Source organism: Nipponia nippon, unplaced genomic scaffold (genome assembly GCF_047370975.1).
Source record: "Nipponia nippon isolate SJK-2023a ecotype South Korea unplaced genomic scaffold, ASM4737097v1 scaffold_6, whole genome shotgun sequence".
Classification (NCBI taxonomy): domain Eukaryota; kingdom Metazoa; phylum Chordata; class Aves; order Pelecaniformes; family Threskiornithidae; genus Nipponia; species Nipponia nippon.
This window is the reverse complement of record NW_028262380.1, coordinates 63939795-63953995: the sequence shown is the minus strand read 5'-3', so window position 1 is coordinate 63953995 and position 14201 is coordinate 63939795. Positions and strand designations below refer to the sequence as shown.

Here is a 14201-nt window from a genome sequence, read left to right as displayed (position 1 = left end):
TGTTAACATTAGGTCCATTTCTGATGCAAGTACTAGCTTGGATTTCAGTATGAGATCAGATCCTACCAGAGATAAACCCTTGGTTACTGGCGTACTGTCATGCATAGCAATTTGTGGCACACTGTGGCACAGTTCACAAAGGGCTAAAATGTGTCAACCAAGCCAGCACTCGATAGCTGAACTCGTATGATAATTTCTCAATTTCTGTTAAACTTTTTAATGAGAAAGCATAGGGGTTTATTTCACATGCACTGGCTGGACAAGAGTTAGGCTCAGACTGAGCAGACAGACATGCAAGGCCATTCTGCAGTGCCCTTGAAGACAGCAGGGTGCTACACAGAGCTTGTTGAGGACCCTGGGCAAAACTTTCAGGCAAAGCTTTGTCAAGAGCCTTATAATGCTTGTTAGCAGGATGCAATGCACTGTTCTCTTGTGGCATTTGTGTCTTTTTTGGTCTCTTTTGGGGAGGAGGCTTGTAAGCAGCTCTTGGAAAGCTATATTACTCAGTTGCATTAAGGAATACAAGTCAGTTAAGAGAGCTTGTAGTTTGTTTCTGCAAAGTAAAACCTGGTTTTATTTTTGTGCATCCAATTTCTACGTTCAGCGTTTTTTAGCAGCTTGGTAAAGGCAGGATACGATCAATGCTCAGGGAATCTTAGGAGCATCATTAGGATGTTGAGCAAATGAAGGACGTTACTGGACCGCGAGAGAAGGCTGTCGGTTACCTTAGGCTGCAGTAGAGGACTGAGAGAAGGAATGAGGTGCTCAAAGTGACTTAGGGGTGGGTTTGTATGGACTTCATGGAGGGTGTGGTGCTAGCAAGAGTGAGGGTGTTTCAGAGAGACATGGTGAACGTCTGAGCAAGGCGTTGCTGGGAAGAGAAAGCAGTGTCCAAAAGACACCATGGGAAAAGGAGTGGTGCAGAAAATCACTTGGTTGCAATTTTGGAGTTATGAATGCTGAAAAATTCCACTGAAACCTGACAGTTCCTGTGGTGTGAGTACAGCCAGCAGTATCTGTGGTGGGGAACAGCAGGTCTGTATTTTTGGAAAATAATGGCAATTGGTACAGGGTTCCTATAACTGTCAAGCTTTCTTACAATATTGGATAGCTTTGTTAATTAGATAACTGCCACACTCTTTTCTAATAATGTGCTTTTGCTCAAACGTCATCCTACCAAGTCCTGTAAAACTTCCTCCACATCTCTTGAAAGCCTCTGTCATCAATATTTCAGTGAATTACAAAAGGATGTGTAAACTGTGGTGGTCATGGGTACGGGCAGGTCAGCCACGGGAACGCATAGAGCCTGACATCAGCCTCTTTGTGCAGTGGTCTCCGGCTCAGTTCACTGATCGGCAGCAATGGTACAAAATCCATGAGGAATTCAGAGATGGGGAAGCCCTGTGCGCGGCACACCTGCCATGTTCACAACTTCATCCCAGTGGCCAGGAGCTCCTGTGCATCTTTGCACAAGAGCTTCCCGTTCAGGAGGAGTGTGAATCGAGCAAGACGAGCTCCCTCGGATGTAAACAGAAAGTGGCAGCAGTCTGATGTCCAGCTGAAACAAATGCACAGCGAGGAAGTACCTGTTCCCTACAGCTCAGCTCATATTGGGGCTGGAGGTTTAGGCAATGCCAATGTTACAGCACTACATGAGTGCAACCGATCTACCACTGGGATTTCGGCAGCATTTTGCCTGTTTTCCTAAAAAATGCATATATGTGGGAGGAAAATAGTTTCCTGCAGAGTCTCTTGTAGCTGGAATGGCTCCATGGCGGTGACGGCTTCAACATGGCTTTTTGCATAGGTAATTGGACTGGAAAAAAAAGTCTAGAGGTTTTGGTTTGCTACTGCCCGCAAAACATGCATAAAGTTCTGTGGTGCTGCTGCTGTCAAAGCAGAGCTTGAGGAATTGAGTGCAGCAGCTCTGCTCCCACCATGAGCGAGTAGGAATAAGGGGAGGAAGAACAACCCAAAGCGACCAGGGACAGTTTTGTCAAGTCACTGGTAGGCAGAATGGCATTTGCAATATTATTCCTGTCCTGGGACCCAGTGGATCACCATTTTTCACCCCATCTCCAATATGTGGCTCCAAAGTAACTGAACAGCCAGAGTTTTGCAGGAAATAGTTGCCTTCCATCTCTATGGATGCAACTGCTGTTCTGCATGGCAAAGGGAAGCCATTTAGCAGCAGTTATGCCAAACTTCGCTATTCCAGGTAAAGCACTGCATACCAAGGCAGCTTCTGTGCCACGGAAATGAACTGACTGAAGAAGCCTGTCCTACTTGGTGGTGTTAAATCTGTGATTCAAGTAATCAGTGGCAGCAACATCTGAAAAAGGAGATTGCCTCGTGCCCTGGGCTGTAGGACACATGCCAGCTCTGGGAGGATGGGGCCACGTGGCACAGTCAAGTGGGTGGTCTGATGGGGCCATGTAATGGGACCTGAAACACTCACCCTGCTGCAGCACACCCATATGCTGGTGCCTGGGGCTCCTGCCCAGAGAGGAGGGCGTGAGTGCCCCTGGATGCTGCTGGGCACAACAGCCTGGTCGCAGCCTCAGCGCTGCTGTCTCACCTTCATGGGCAACAGCCTCTGCTTAGTATCCACTACCTCACTTGTAAAACATGGGGCTTTAGGGGTGCAGTTTGATATTGTAGTCCCCCCTGCAGGGGATCTAGACTTTACACAGCTTGTTTAGCTGTAGGAGATGAGACGTGTAGGAGTGGAGATTAGAGCGTGTGTACAACTTGAGTGCCATTTTCTTTTCACATCTTTATTTTCCTTTTTAAGTAAAAGCTCTGCAAGCTTTCTTTCCTCCAGCTTTTTTAAAGCAGACCTGCTTTGGTGAAATCAAATTGCCAGCACACGATCCCCCCAACTGTGTGCGTGATGCATCAATTTTCTCCTTGCAAGAGCACTCACAGCACTAAGCCACCCAGCATCTCCAGGGGACACTCTGCAGTGTCCCCTACTGCTTTCCCAGGCATCTTGAGCAACCATTGTTCATCCTGACCTGCCGTGAGAGTCTCATGAAATATGTGGCTGCTTTGCAGGATTACTAGATGGAACACAGGATCAGATGAAGTTCCTTGCTTTGCTCAGCTGAACTCTGATCGGATGGCTGGCAGTGGCCCAACGTATCACTGCTTATCAACACCAGTTTTGCTGGCCAAATCATGGGAAGACACCACATCACTTCCTTGCATGTGTTGCCTAGATCTGGCCATCACTGAGCCTCAGTAGGGGACAGCCATCCTTGGAACAGCAATGAGTACTCATGACCCTGCATGGGTTTAGCTTGACTGACAGCTACCCAGTGGTGATGGAAACAAATGTTTTCCCTTCAGTCTCTTCAATCTGTGCCTTCCACAATGGTATTTCAAGTTCAGGTGTTTGTCATGGTTTGTTCTGATGTTTAAGTAACGCTGTGTTATTTCCTTTACTAAGACTGTGTAGTGATTGTTGACGCACAACTCCCCATCAAATAAATGGTTCATGAGGGTGGGGAAGAGGGGACTTTCTCCCAGAAGCTCCTGGAAGACTTTCTGTTCTAGAGACAAATGCCATAGCTTGGTGGTTTTGTTGCTGTCTCCTACTTTGCCATACCAGTTTAGGACTTGTTCTGAAATGCTTGTTATGTGATACACGCTTGCCGAGGGCAGACTCACTCCACCTAACTTTTTTACATAGAGCACTGACCTACACCTTAGCCTGCTCTCATCTGACTCAAAGAGGGAAGCAAGACAAGCCTCGCATTGCAAGTCAGAGGCTAATTGCTCAGCAATGAAGCCTGCAGTGCAGGTGATGCTCTGTGCATGCAGTGATAAGTCTGTCAGCGCGTTACTCAGTGCAGAGCCGCGCAAAAGAAGGCCTGCACAACAGGGGTACTCTGTTGCCAGCATCCTCCCACAAGCTGGGTTATACTGAGCACGAATGCTGCCAAGGGTCAGATCTCTCCTACGAGACAGGGATATGTCCAAGGAGCTCATACTGCCTGAGCCACCACTGTGTGGTGAGCCTGGGACCAGGCTGCAGCTGGCCAGCAGTTTGTGATAAGCGGCCTGGAACACAGAGCAGGTGGGGTTCCCACTGCTGCCGCAGGCTTGCTGGAGGGCCCTGAGAAACAGCTCCAGCGAGTCGAGGCTGAAGGCACAGGTCAGGAGGTGGTGGGAAGGTGTGCCTTCTGGACACACATAGTTGGTGTAAAGCCACTTGAGGCTTTCAGCATTGAGCAAGAAACTCAGAAACCCTAGTTTGCGTTTGCTGTTAATAATGTATCTCCCCATAGAGTCCATTAAGGTGACAAAGCAGCTCTTGGCCTCATTAAAGAGGTGGCTTATTTTGGTGTAATTTCCAGCTAGCAAAGGCCCCTTCAGTCCCCTTCTGTAGGGAACTCTGCCATGAAATACTTCGCACAGACGGCTCATCAAACGCACAAACTTGACAGTACCACTGCAGTTCTGGAATGAGGCCAGGCCCAGCTTCTGGAGGTGTTCCAGCGCGTCAGCAACACCCTCGCTGAACAACAGGGTAGCGAGGTTGACCTTCAGGTGGTAATTCTCCTCACTCCCAGGTCTGCCTGACTTGGGACTGCATGGCTCTAATACCTTCTGCTCTCGCAAAGCCGCCAGCTCCACCAGATGCTGCCACCACACAGTGTCGCTGAGCCACTCTATCTTCTGGAAGTACTGCAGAGCATTCCTTATCAGCTGGAGTGCATGGCAAATGTCAAAGAAGTACGTGATGCTGTGAGCAGAGCCAGGCGGATGCTGGAAAGTGCACTGAATCCTTTCGGGATCTATCCTGATCCCCAGAGCTCTGGCGGTCTCAGCACCACGAGCGGTAGCACCCGTCGTCACAGCTAGCACCGTGATGCCAATGTTGTTCAGCTTACTGATGGTCTGACGAAGCAGCTGAGCAAGTAAGTGGCCGGTGGTGCTGTTCACAAAGAAGTAGCCAAGTGGAGCTGTCCAGGGACTTGAGATGCCAACTGCCATGAGGATGATCGCTTCTGAGGCCAGCGGAGCTTCGTCAGCATCAAGGATGCCTGCTCCCAAATCAACAAAGCCTGTCAGGCGCTGGGTCTGTGGGTCCCACTCCTGCTGCTTCTGCAGGGACATGTCTTGCACCATCAGGGCACAGAAGCGGTAGGCCTGTTCCCCTCTCTCCACCTTTTCCTGAAGACGGAGAAAAATGTTGTTGCTGAAGCCTGCAGCAGCCTCATTATTAGACAGCCAACTGGAAAAAAAAGGATGTGATTAGATGTGATTCTGAGAAAACTGAAGCAACAGTCAGCGCCTTTTACCACTTAGGACATGGTCAGACATGTCTGGAGCTGTAGAGCAGGATAAGACACAGAGAAAAAAGAAACAAAAACGAACACAGAAGTGCAAATCAGGCTGTGCAGAGGGCCAGCAACACCAGGCTGCTCTCCTTCCCAACTGGCTTTCTCCACACCGGACATCTTAATCCAGTTTGGAAGATGTGAAAGCCTCGGCAGCCCATGTGGCATGCTACTCTCCTCAATACACTCTCCGTCCACTACCTCCTGGCACCCCTTCAAGCAGATTCTTTGGAGGAAGCTGTGTGAAACCCCCACAGGCTGGCATGGACAATGTGTGTATCTGTTGGGCATCCTCCAGCTGCACTACAGGAGTCTGAGACTTAAAACCTGTAGGGGGAGAGTTTCTTCAGCTTTTGTTTTGTGTGCTGTTACAATTTCACTCCTTGTTAATGGGTCTGATAGCACTTCAGGTAGTAAATTCTGAGCCTACATAACTACTTGGAATGGGTTACGCAACTGAGGTATGCGATATACAAATATCTCCTTTCTGTAACTTTTAAACAGATGCTTTTAAAGATTCACTGACTTCCCAGAGTCCTTGTGGGGCAAGGTGAGAAAAAACAAAGCTCTAGTCTAACTGCTTTATGCAGTCCTTCACTTTCTCATGTTCCCTTTTTGACATCTCCCTTTTACAGAAAACAGACCCTACAGCAGCTGAGGCTCTGAAATGCAGCTTTTTTCCACACCCGTACTTGTCTGGGAATACTGAGCAAAATCTGCACTTACTTTAAAAATCGTTAACGTGAGGAATGTGTTATTCTTATGGTGTGACCCACGTGTATGAACGCATACCAGCTCTCTGAGATGAGTGGTATCAATATTTCTTAACATTTGCTTCCCACTCTGCTTCTGTTACTAAAACAAAGCAGGGAAAAACTACTACCACTGAATGTTTTCAGGACAGATCTGTTACACCTATTTCTACACGAGTACCTGGAAATACATTCAGAATGAATGAATGAATAAAAACTTGCTTTGTCAGGCTGTAAGGATGAGGGAGGGGAAAAATCTTCCGTAGATAATCATAGGCCTTAACGTGGTAGAGGTGGAGAATACAAGCAAATTGCCTCATTTCTGGTGAGTATTCTGCCATCTGCCTCCAGCTGTGCAACTCACAAGGCAAATCTGCTTAAAAAAAACCAAACAAACAACAAACCAAGAGGTCAGCTTTAGTGAAGCAAATAAATAGCTGATAACTTAAAAGGGATGCAGAATACAAACACATTGCAGAATACAAGGCAACAGGGCGGCCTCTGGAACCACTCAGTCCTGAAGTCTGGTGTGAAGTGTACAGCTCAGCAAGACTATCATCGTGCCTCACCTCTTCCTAGGGATGGGCAGTGGCCAGGGAGTGTGTGCCCCACCACGCTCTCTGAGGCCCCCAAACACCTCTTCCCCCTCTTTTTCTATCTAATGTCATTCCACAGTTTTGAGTAAAGACTGTGTTGTACATGTGGGTGCTGCTTAAAAATTGACGTAACAGGAGAGAAGCCATTAATTTACAGTTGACTCTGCAATTTGAAATGGTTTCTTCAGGTTATATTATTAATGTTAACAGAGCTCGCTTCTGGACAGCACAAAAGACAAAGTTTTCCTAGTTAAATATACTCTATTATTGAGTCGTCTATCAGCTGAATGGTGGCACGGTTTGATTTAACAGCCTTGGTTACAGGTCTGACCTGAACACTATAGCCAGCCTCAAGTAATTGAGTTTTTCAGGGAGATTTTAATTCTTAGCAAGATCGGTTGTTGCGTGCCAGATGTACAAATCGCAAAGCCTTTGTGCAAACAGCATTGGACCTAGGAGTCTAACAATCAGGGATTACTGATACCATAAAGTCAAACAAATACATAAAACTGGGCCGAGGGAGTACAGACCCTGAAGCACTCTGCCTTAGCAAACGCCCCCAGCAGTACCTGAAAACTGGGCCTGCAGCAAACTCACGGTTTCCTCAGAAAGCTGCTGCTTCTCCGCCAGCTCCCGGAGGACGTTCGCCACCGTTCTGGGCCGGTGCGCGGGGGAGCATCTCCCGGCCGCAGGGAGCTGCTGCTGCGGCGTCTCCAGCGCCGGCCGCGCCTCCCCGCCCGCTGCCTGCTGCTCCTTCAGGCTGTAGTTGTGATCCCCGGCGGGCGGGCTGGGGGGAGAGCGCTTCAGAGCTCGGACGGGGGGCCCGCTCCGCCGGCCGGCGCCCAGCGGCTCCTAGCGGGGAAGCGACAGGTGAGGCCACCGCACACCGGCGCGGCGCGGCCCGGCTCGGGGGGAGAGGGGAGCGCGGCCGTCACCGCACGCACCGGGTGGGGGAAGCGGGAAGGCACGGCCCCCCGCCGCAGCTTCCGCCGCAGCCCGTAGCGCTCGAAGTCGGCCTCGGCGAAGTGCCGCGAGCAGAGGATGGCCCCGGGGCCGGGCCGCCAGGCCTGGCGGCTCCGCGGGTCCACGCGGTTCACGGCGCGGATCCACTCGCGGCGCTGCGCGGCGTCCACCGGGAACCTGCGGCAGACGGAGAGAGAGAGGGGAGGGGAGGGGAGGCGAGGGAGGGCGGGCGGAGGCTGCCCGCCCCGCCCGCGCGGGATCCGGGGTGCCGCCGCGGGGGACGGCCGCACTCACTGGTGGAAGGAGATGCCGCGCTCCCGGCTCCGCCCGTTGTCGCGGGCGGTACAGCCCAGCGCCGAGCAGCTCCGCGTCATGGCTGCCCCGCAGCCACCGCCGCGGCCCGCCGCCACGGCCCGCCCCGCCACGGAACGCGCCCGCCCATTGGCTGCCACCGCCCGCCTTCCCAGCTCCCTCCTTCCCATTGGCTCGGAAGCCACGACCCCCGAGCCTTCCCGTCGGAAGCTGCTTCTCCATTGGGCGCGGCGGCTGTCGCTGGTCTTCCTGTGACGGCGCTGCAGTTCCGCCTCGGTTTGACGTCAGCAGAGAAGCAGACGGTGGGAATGGGAAGAGAACCAAGCCAACCGGTAGCGGCGGTGGAGGAAGAAGCAGCCAATGACAAAGGGCGATCCTCGCAGCCAATGGGAGCAGCGCTTCCAGTCCCTATATATAGCGGGGCCGGGAGCACGTCCTGTCTTTCCCGCCGCGCGGACTTCAGCGGTGGCTCTGGCGCATGCCCGGCGGCGGGCCTGCTGTGCGCGGGCGCTCAGCCTCGTAGAGGCGGGAGCTGCAGCTGCGCCATGGGGCCAGGGCAGCGCGCGCCCCGGGCACAGCATCTGCCCGCTGAGCGGCCGCGGAATTCGGCGGCGGGAGGCGGCCGCGGAGCTGTGCTCTGGCTGCCGTGAGAGGTGGGTCAGGGGCCGTGTCCAGAAGCGCCCCGAAGCCACGAGCCGCCCCTCCCCGGCCTGTGAAAGCCGGCGGGTCGCCGGGTGCGGCGGCTGGGTCGCGAAGTCACGCGTGTTTGTGCTATTCCCCCTCCCCGAAAGGCGGAGGAACCCCTCCTCTCGTGGGTCTGGCCCCTGTCCGATGATGAGCCTCACTGCTGTTCACATCATGACAACGCCGTGATTACTGCCGTTGAGCTGAGGAGGACAGGCGGCACCGGAGCCCCCGTGTTGCAGGCGCTTTCCCTCCGTTCTAAGCCCCAGCGGGGCGGCCGCCCCTAACGCCTGTCTCTCTCGTCCCCAGGGCCGATCGCTGCTCCTGCCCCAAGAAACCCGAGGGGGACCCCGAAGAAGGAAGCGGCTGCACACACCCCTTCCCCCCCGACCCCGCGTAACTTGCTTCCTGCACAGGGAAAGGTGGAGCCCCGCTCTCCGCTGCCCGGAAGGCGCGGGGCGCGCCCGGAAACCGGCGGCGGGCGAGAGGCGGTGCCGCGGCTGCCACGTTGGAGGGGGCCGGGGACGGGTGAACGCCGGGGACGCGGAGGTGAGGGGGAGAAGCCCTCGTTTCCCACTTTTTTTCCTTCAGTTCCTGTCGGAAACGGGGCGTAGGTGCCGGTCGAAGAGGCGGCCAGCGGGCCCCGGCGCGCGACCGAACGTTCCCAACGTTACCGCTCCGTTGGGAACGTTTGGTCGCGCGCCGGCGCCCGCTGGCCGTGCACGGTGTTTCCGAGGCGGGGGGGAGCCCCTGGGTGTTGAACTAAGACCTAAAAATGAGACGGTGGAGGCTTTTAAACCATTTTGCGTCCTCTGATCCGGCTGGCTGTTGAGGGTGTTTGGCGGCGAGGCTCTAGTGAGGGTTTTCGCGAGGGTGGGTTTGTTTCATGGGTTAAGGCTGAAGGCTGCTGTAGGGTGCCCGATGTGTGCCTTGATGCTGCTAGAAGAGGGTTTTTCAGAGCAGTCGAAGCTTTGCCCGCGTTTTCCTGTGTTATGGTCTGTTCAGCAACCATCAGTTTCCTCTACGTGTCGATGTTATTCTGCCAGCGGAGAATTACTCCCCTTCCCCCCGGGTGTGCCCTGGAGAGGATGGCTTAGGTGTCTGTCTGTGCGATATCTGTAGGAAAACGATCACCCTGGCTGCTTCTGCCAAGTCCTAATGCAGCTGCTGAATCCATGGCAGTGCAGTCTCCCCATGCTCCATTTAAGCATTACCTTCCTTGGTTTTATTTTTTAGTGAAATGAAGCTGAAGGAGATTGATCGTACTGCCATGCAGGCATGGAGCCCTGCCCAGCAGCACCCCATTTACCTGGCCACAGGTGAGTTCCCGGGAAGCATGTGCTAGCAGGCCTCGGGCTACGTGTGGTAGCTGCCATGAAGTGGTTGTAATTGAAAGTTGTAGGAGTTATTTCGTGTCCTGAAGGCTGGAGCAGGGTATATGGTGTGGTGCCTTCAGTGGAGTTCTCCAGTTGTGCTGTGCATGAAAACATGTTTTGCATTCTGCAAGTGACAGCAAGCATCCTCTTCTTTCTGGCAGCGTAAGGTGACAGCAATGCTAACTGCTATTTCACTGTTCCTTGCTGCTCGTTTGTAACTTTGATCATTTTATGTGCCTCATCAGGGAGAGAGAGGCACTTGCCCAAAGCTTTTCCTGTTCATATTGGTTAAGAACCATGGGGAGGAGAGTTATGTAGAACTACATCTAAATAACAGAAATTTGACCCCATCTCAGGGTCCTTTTCGCAAGGGTGATGCCCCTCCTTGTGCTGCTTTTGCAGTTGCTTTTTTATGTATCATAGCTTTCTCACTGCCCAACACACTTCTTTGCAGGTACATCAGCTCAGCAGCTGGATGCAACCTTCAGTACCAGTGCTTCTCTAGAAATATTTGAGTTGGACTTATCAGACCCATCACTGGATATGAAGTCCTGTGCCACCTTCTCCTCCTCTCACAGGTAAGCAGTGGGGTTGTAAATGAAGAGTAATGGCTGTGAAACTGTTATACGTGGTGCGTGTGGAAAGGCCACTTCATGAGGTTTATCTGCAGTTGTTAAGGAGAGGAGCAGAAGTTCAATGCTGAAGGACGAAGGCACGTGAATGCCACTGATGTTGTGGGACAGTGAGGTGTCATTGTGAAGGCAGTGAGCTTGGGCTCTGAGGAGTTGCAAGCAGCTCATGCTCTGACATAAAACTAAAAAGCTGACATTGACTGGTAGGTCTGAATACATATGCAGACCGTTTATCTTGAGGAGCCTCTGGGATTCTCCAGAGAACAGAAGGAAATGTGAAATTATGAAAATGCAGTGGCAACTTTTCACATTGCCCCATCCTGTTTGCATTTAGGTATTTCAAGGAGACTCCTGTAACATAAGGGAACTGGGTCATGTTGTGTGTGTAGCATCATACCTCACGTCGCAGCTGGGAAGCCAAGTTCCCAACTGTACAACTCCACTTAGCTCTTACTTCCTTACCATGTGCTTGTCCAAAGAAATGTTAGCATCAGAGTGTCTTAATTTCCATCTTGGCAGCACTTGTAGCAGCTCTCTGATGGCTTGTCCAGTGGCTACTGCTCATTGTGGGTGAGCTGAAACAACATAGATGTAAGTGTAGGGTGTTTCTGTGGGTAGAAAAAGTGAAAAATTTCATTGCCAATGGATTAGATCCATGACTTTTTCATACCAGCTACAGTGTCAGCATAACCACTCTTTCCCCTGGTGATCTGAAACAACATGACTGGAGGTGCAGGCTATTACAGCATTTTGCCAGTATGTTCAAGTGAGATTGTGACACCTCTAGAGAAGCAATTGCCATCTCCCTCACCTCTGACATGAGTAGAAATTAGTTGGACTTGAGTCTTCATAACTTCAAGACCTAAGTACCTACAACTGTTTCCTAAAGTTCCTGACAAATGCAGTTTGTTGGGTTCCTACAGGTTAAGTGTTGCCTATAAACAACTTAAGAAGTGTTGAAATTGTCTGCATTTGCACACAATAAGATTGTGACCCTCCTTAGGGATGCTCTCCTGATTTGGGTAAATAACGGTTGTGGTAGTTTTTGCAGGAGGAAGCACAAGGTGTTAGGCTGCTGGCTTTGTGCCATGTCAGTTTTGCTGTAATGATTCGTGGGGCTGGCAGAGCAGTTGTGCTGGCAGGGAGCTCGCAATCTGTGCCCTGCAGTTGTCCCTGTTTTAGTAGGTGAGGCTTGTGAGGAACAGCCACAGTCTTTGTTTAATGCCCTGCACTGTGGGCAAAGCTGATGTTAACACGTCCTACTGACCTGCTGAGAGTAGGATGAGGTGTCTGATCTTTTAAAATTTCCTTGTTCTACCTTATTTTAACTATGACTGAGATTTTTCAAGGCTTGCCAAGTGACATTTGCTTACTGAATTTCGAAAAACGCTCTTTATAGCCAGGGTGCAGTGCTCCTTTGAAAGTATTTCCCTTGGTGAGCAACACAAGAACTTGACTTTGCCCCAGAAAATGCATTACAAAGGAGGCTGATTTTTTTTGTTTGTTTTTTTTTGTTAAAGATAAGAAGTGCCCCAGCTAGCAACGTATATGTCACTCTTTATTTCGGTTTGCAGTAAATGAAAATGTCCAGGTGATTAAACCCACAAAAGATAAATAAATTTTGTTAATTGTCCTCCAAGGAAAGTTTTGCACTGCTTTTATAGAGCCATGCTTTATCTTGGAAAGAGCAAAGGGCAAGAGGAAAGTAATTGCACAGTTAACTCTGGTGTTTGTTCCTCACAGTTTTCTGCCTTCATTTTGGATTTTCTTAAGTCCTGTTGAATCTTGCTGGTGGTGTAATACTAGTACCTGGACAACCCCACCAGTCACTCCATTTCTCATAACCTTGCATAGTTAGGTGCAGAAAAAAAAAATTGTACGCAGGGAAAGGGTCTGTCTGATATCACAGACCAATTTCCATTTGTAGCATCGTTCTCTGGTGAGTGCCCACTGTAATCTGAACACTGCACTAGGAGACTGAGCGCTTGGCTGTTACAGTATTTCTCACCCAGCATATGCTCTTTATCTAGCTTTCTGCAGTATGTATTTTTTCATGCTGAAGTTGCTGTGATTTAAAGAAATTACTTGAAGGTTGTCCAGAGATGATAAGCAGATTAATAATAACGTGGTGAATGCTAAAGTAACTCCTTGCCACCTTACAGTTAATATGGGTTTGCTTTCTGCTTGCATAAGAGCTGATATGTGACAGTGTGTCACTTTATGTAGAAGAAATTCATTCTTTGCATGGCTGAACACACAGGAATGCTGTTTTGCTTATGCAGCAAGTTCATTGAGTTGAAGGAAATTTGAGTATTTGCAGATGGTGTGAAAATACTTCATTTCTGGAAGTATGTTTAATTCCTCTTGATTTAGCCTGGAAAATAGATTGTGGTCCAAGAGACACGTGTCTGCAAATAAACTACTTGCTGAGCCTCCAGTACAGCAGATGAAACGCTTGCACATCCAGAAGCACAGATATGGAAAAGGATTTGGAATTTTTCTAGTTCTACCTTTTTCTTCTCTTGTATGAAGAGCTGCCTGCAAGTAGCAGAGGCTGCGGTTGGATGGGCTTATAGTCCTTACTTTGATTACTCCTATTTTTTTGCAAAGGTGAGCTCAAAATCACCTTCAGTGGGGAGCACTTACCTGATTTTGCAGCCAGGAGATGAGAGATGTTATCGGTTACCAGGTTATTGGTTGGGCATGTTGTGACCCTGTGTCAGAATTGGGACACATTGTCTTTCTGACAGAAGGGGTTGTAAGTATCCTTGAGGAGAAATGCAGGCAGTGCTTTTGTGGTCTGTGTCTGCTCTGTCTGTTGGCAGCAGTCTGGAGGCTTTAGCTGGGGTGAGCAAAATGGGGTGCATCAGTGGAGCTGGTGATGTTGTAGACTGAGGGGACGTCTGTGTCTTACAGGTACCACAAGCTGATCTGGGGACCACACAGCATGACCTCAGGTGAGAGAGTCTCTGGAGTTCTGATTGCTGGAGGTGAAAACGGAAATATCATTCTGTATGACCCAGCCAAAATCATAGCTGGAGATGCTGAAGTAATAATTGCCCAGAAAGACAAGCACACAGGACCAGTGAGAGCGCTTGATGTCAACATGTTCCAGGTTGGTTTTCTGCTGTTCTTCATCACATGCAGTCATAGGCGGGTGGCCTGTCTTAACTTGTAACCTCAAATGTTTCTGTCCCTTTCCCCTCTCCTGAAAACCATGAATTAAATTCAGTGTTCGAGTGTCTCTTTGTATTTAGTAGGAAAAACCTGTCCTGTTACTGGCATTTCAGGATAGGGAATGAAAGACTTTAAGGTGTCTGGTTCATTCCTTCCCCTTGTCAGTTTATGTTGTCAATTTAGTAGGTCTTCTTAGTTCAGCTTACAGGTAAAGTAGAGGTGGTCTTCTGTGGTGTTTTTAGCCAGTCTCCTTTTTTAGCTCCCACATACTGTGCCAATATTGTTCTCATCACACAGGGAGTATTTACGTGCTCTCACTCATATTTCCGGTGACATCAGATTTTAGGTATCTCCTTCAGGG

At 50.3% G+C, this 14201-nt stretch overlaps 2 protein-coding genes across 15 annotated transcripts in view; one reads left to right on the top strand and one right to left on the bottom strand.

Moving 5' to 3' along the window:
- Positions 1 to 33: 33 nt before the first annotated feature.
- On the bottom strand, positions 34 to 8247 carry THAP9 (THAP domain containing 9). Of its 2 annotated transcripts, none has more exons than XM_087736337.1 (5): positions 7954 to 8247; positions 7641 to 7836; positions 7266 to 7548; positions 6323 to 6476; positions 34 to 5242 (listed from the first exon to the last, which is right to left on the bottom strand). In XM_087736337.1, exons 1-5 carry the CDS (start codon positions 8139 to 8141, stop codon positions 3298 to 3300), a joined length of 2766 nt encoding a protein of 921 aa, XP_087592463.1. In that variant the 5' UTR covers positions 8142 to 8247; the 3' UTR covers positions 34 to 3297. The 2 variants fall into 2 exon arrangements, with proteins under 2 accessions (XP_087592463.1, XP_087592464.1); XM_087736338.1 differs by having other exon boundaries at positions 6323 to 6473.
- Positions 8248 to 9060: 813 nt separating this feature from the next.
- The window catches only part of SEC31A (SEC31 homolog A, COPII component), a 44898-nt gene continuing 39757 nt past the window's right edge, over positions 9061 to 14201 (top strand). For all 13 annotated transcript variants that reach the window (XR_015699652.1, XR_015699654.1, XR_015699653.1 and 10 more), the window contains exons 1-4: positions 9061 to 9204; positions 9892 to 9974; positions 10486 to 10609; positions 13580 to 13778. Coding sequence is in view for 10 of the 13 variants with exons in the window: in XM_087736330.1 (XP_087592456.1) it covers positions 9896 to 9974; positions 10486 to 10609; positions 13580 to 13778 (402 nt within the window). In the remaining 3 variants the exon portion in view is untranslated. The remainder of the gene's footprint in view (positions 9205 to 9891; positions 9975 to 10485; positions 10610 to 13579; positions 13779 to 14201) is intronic.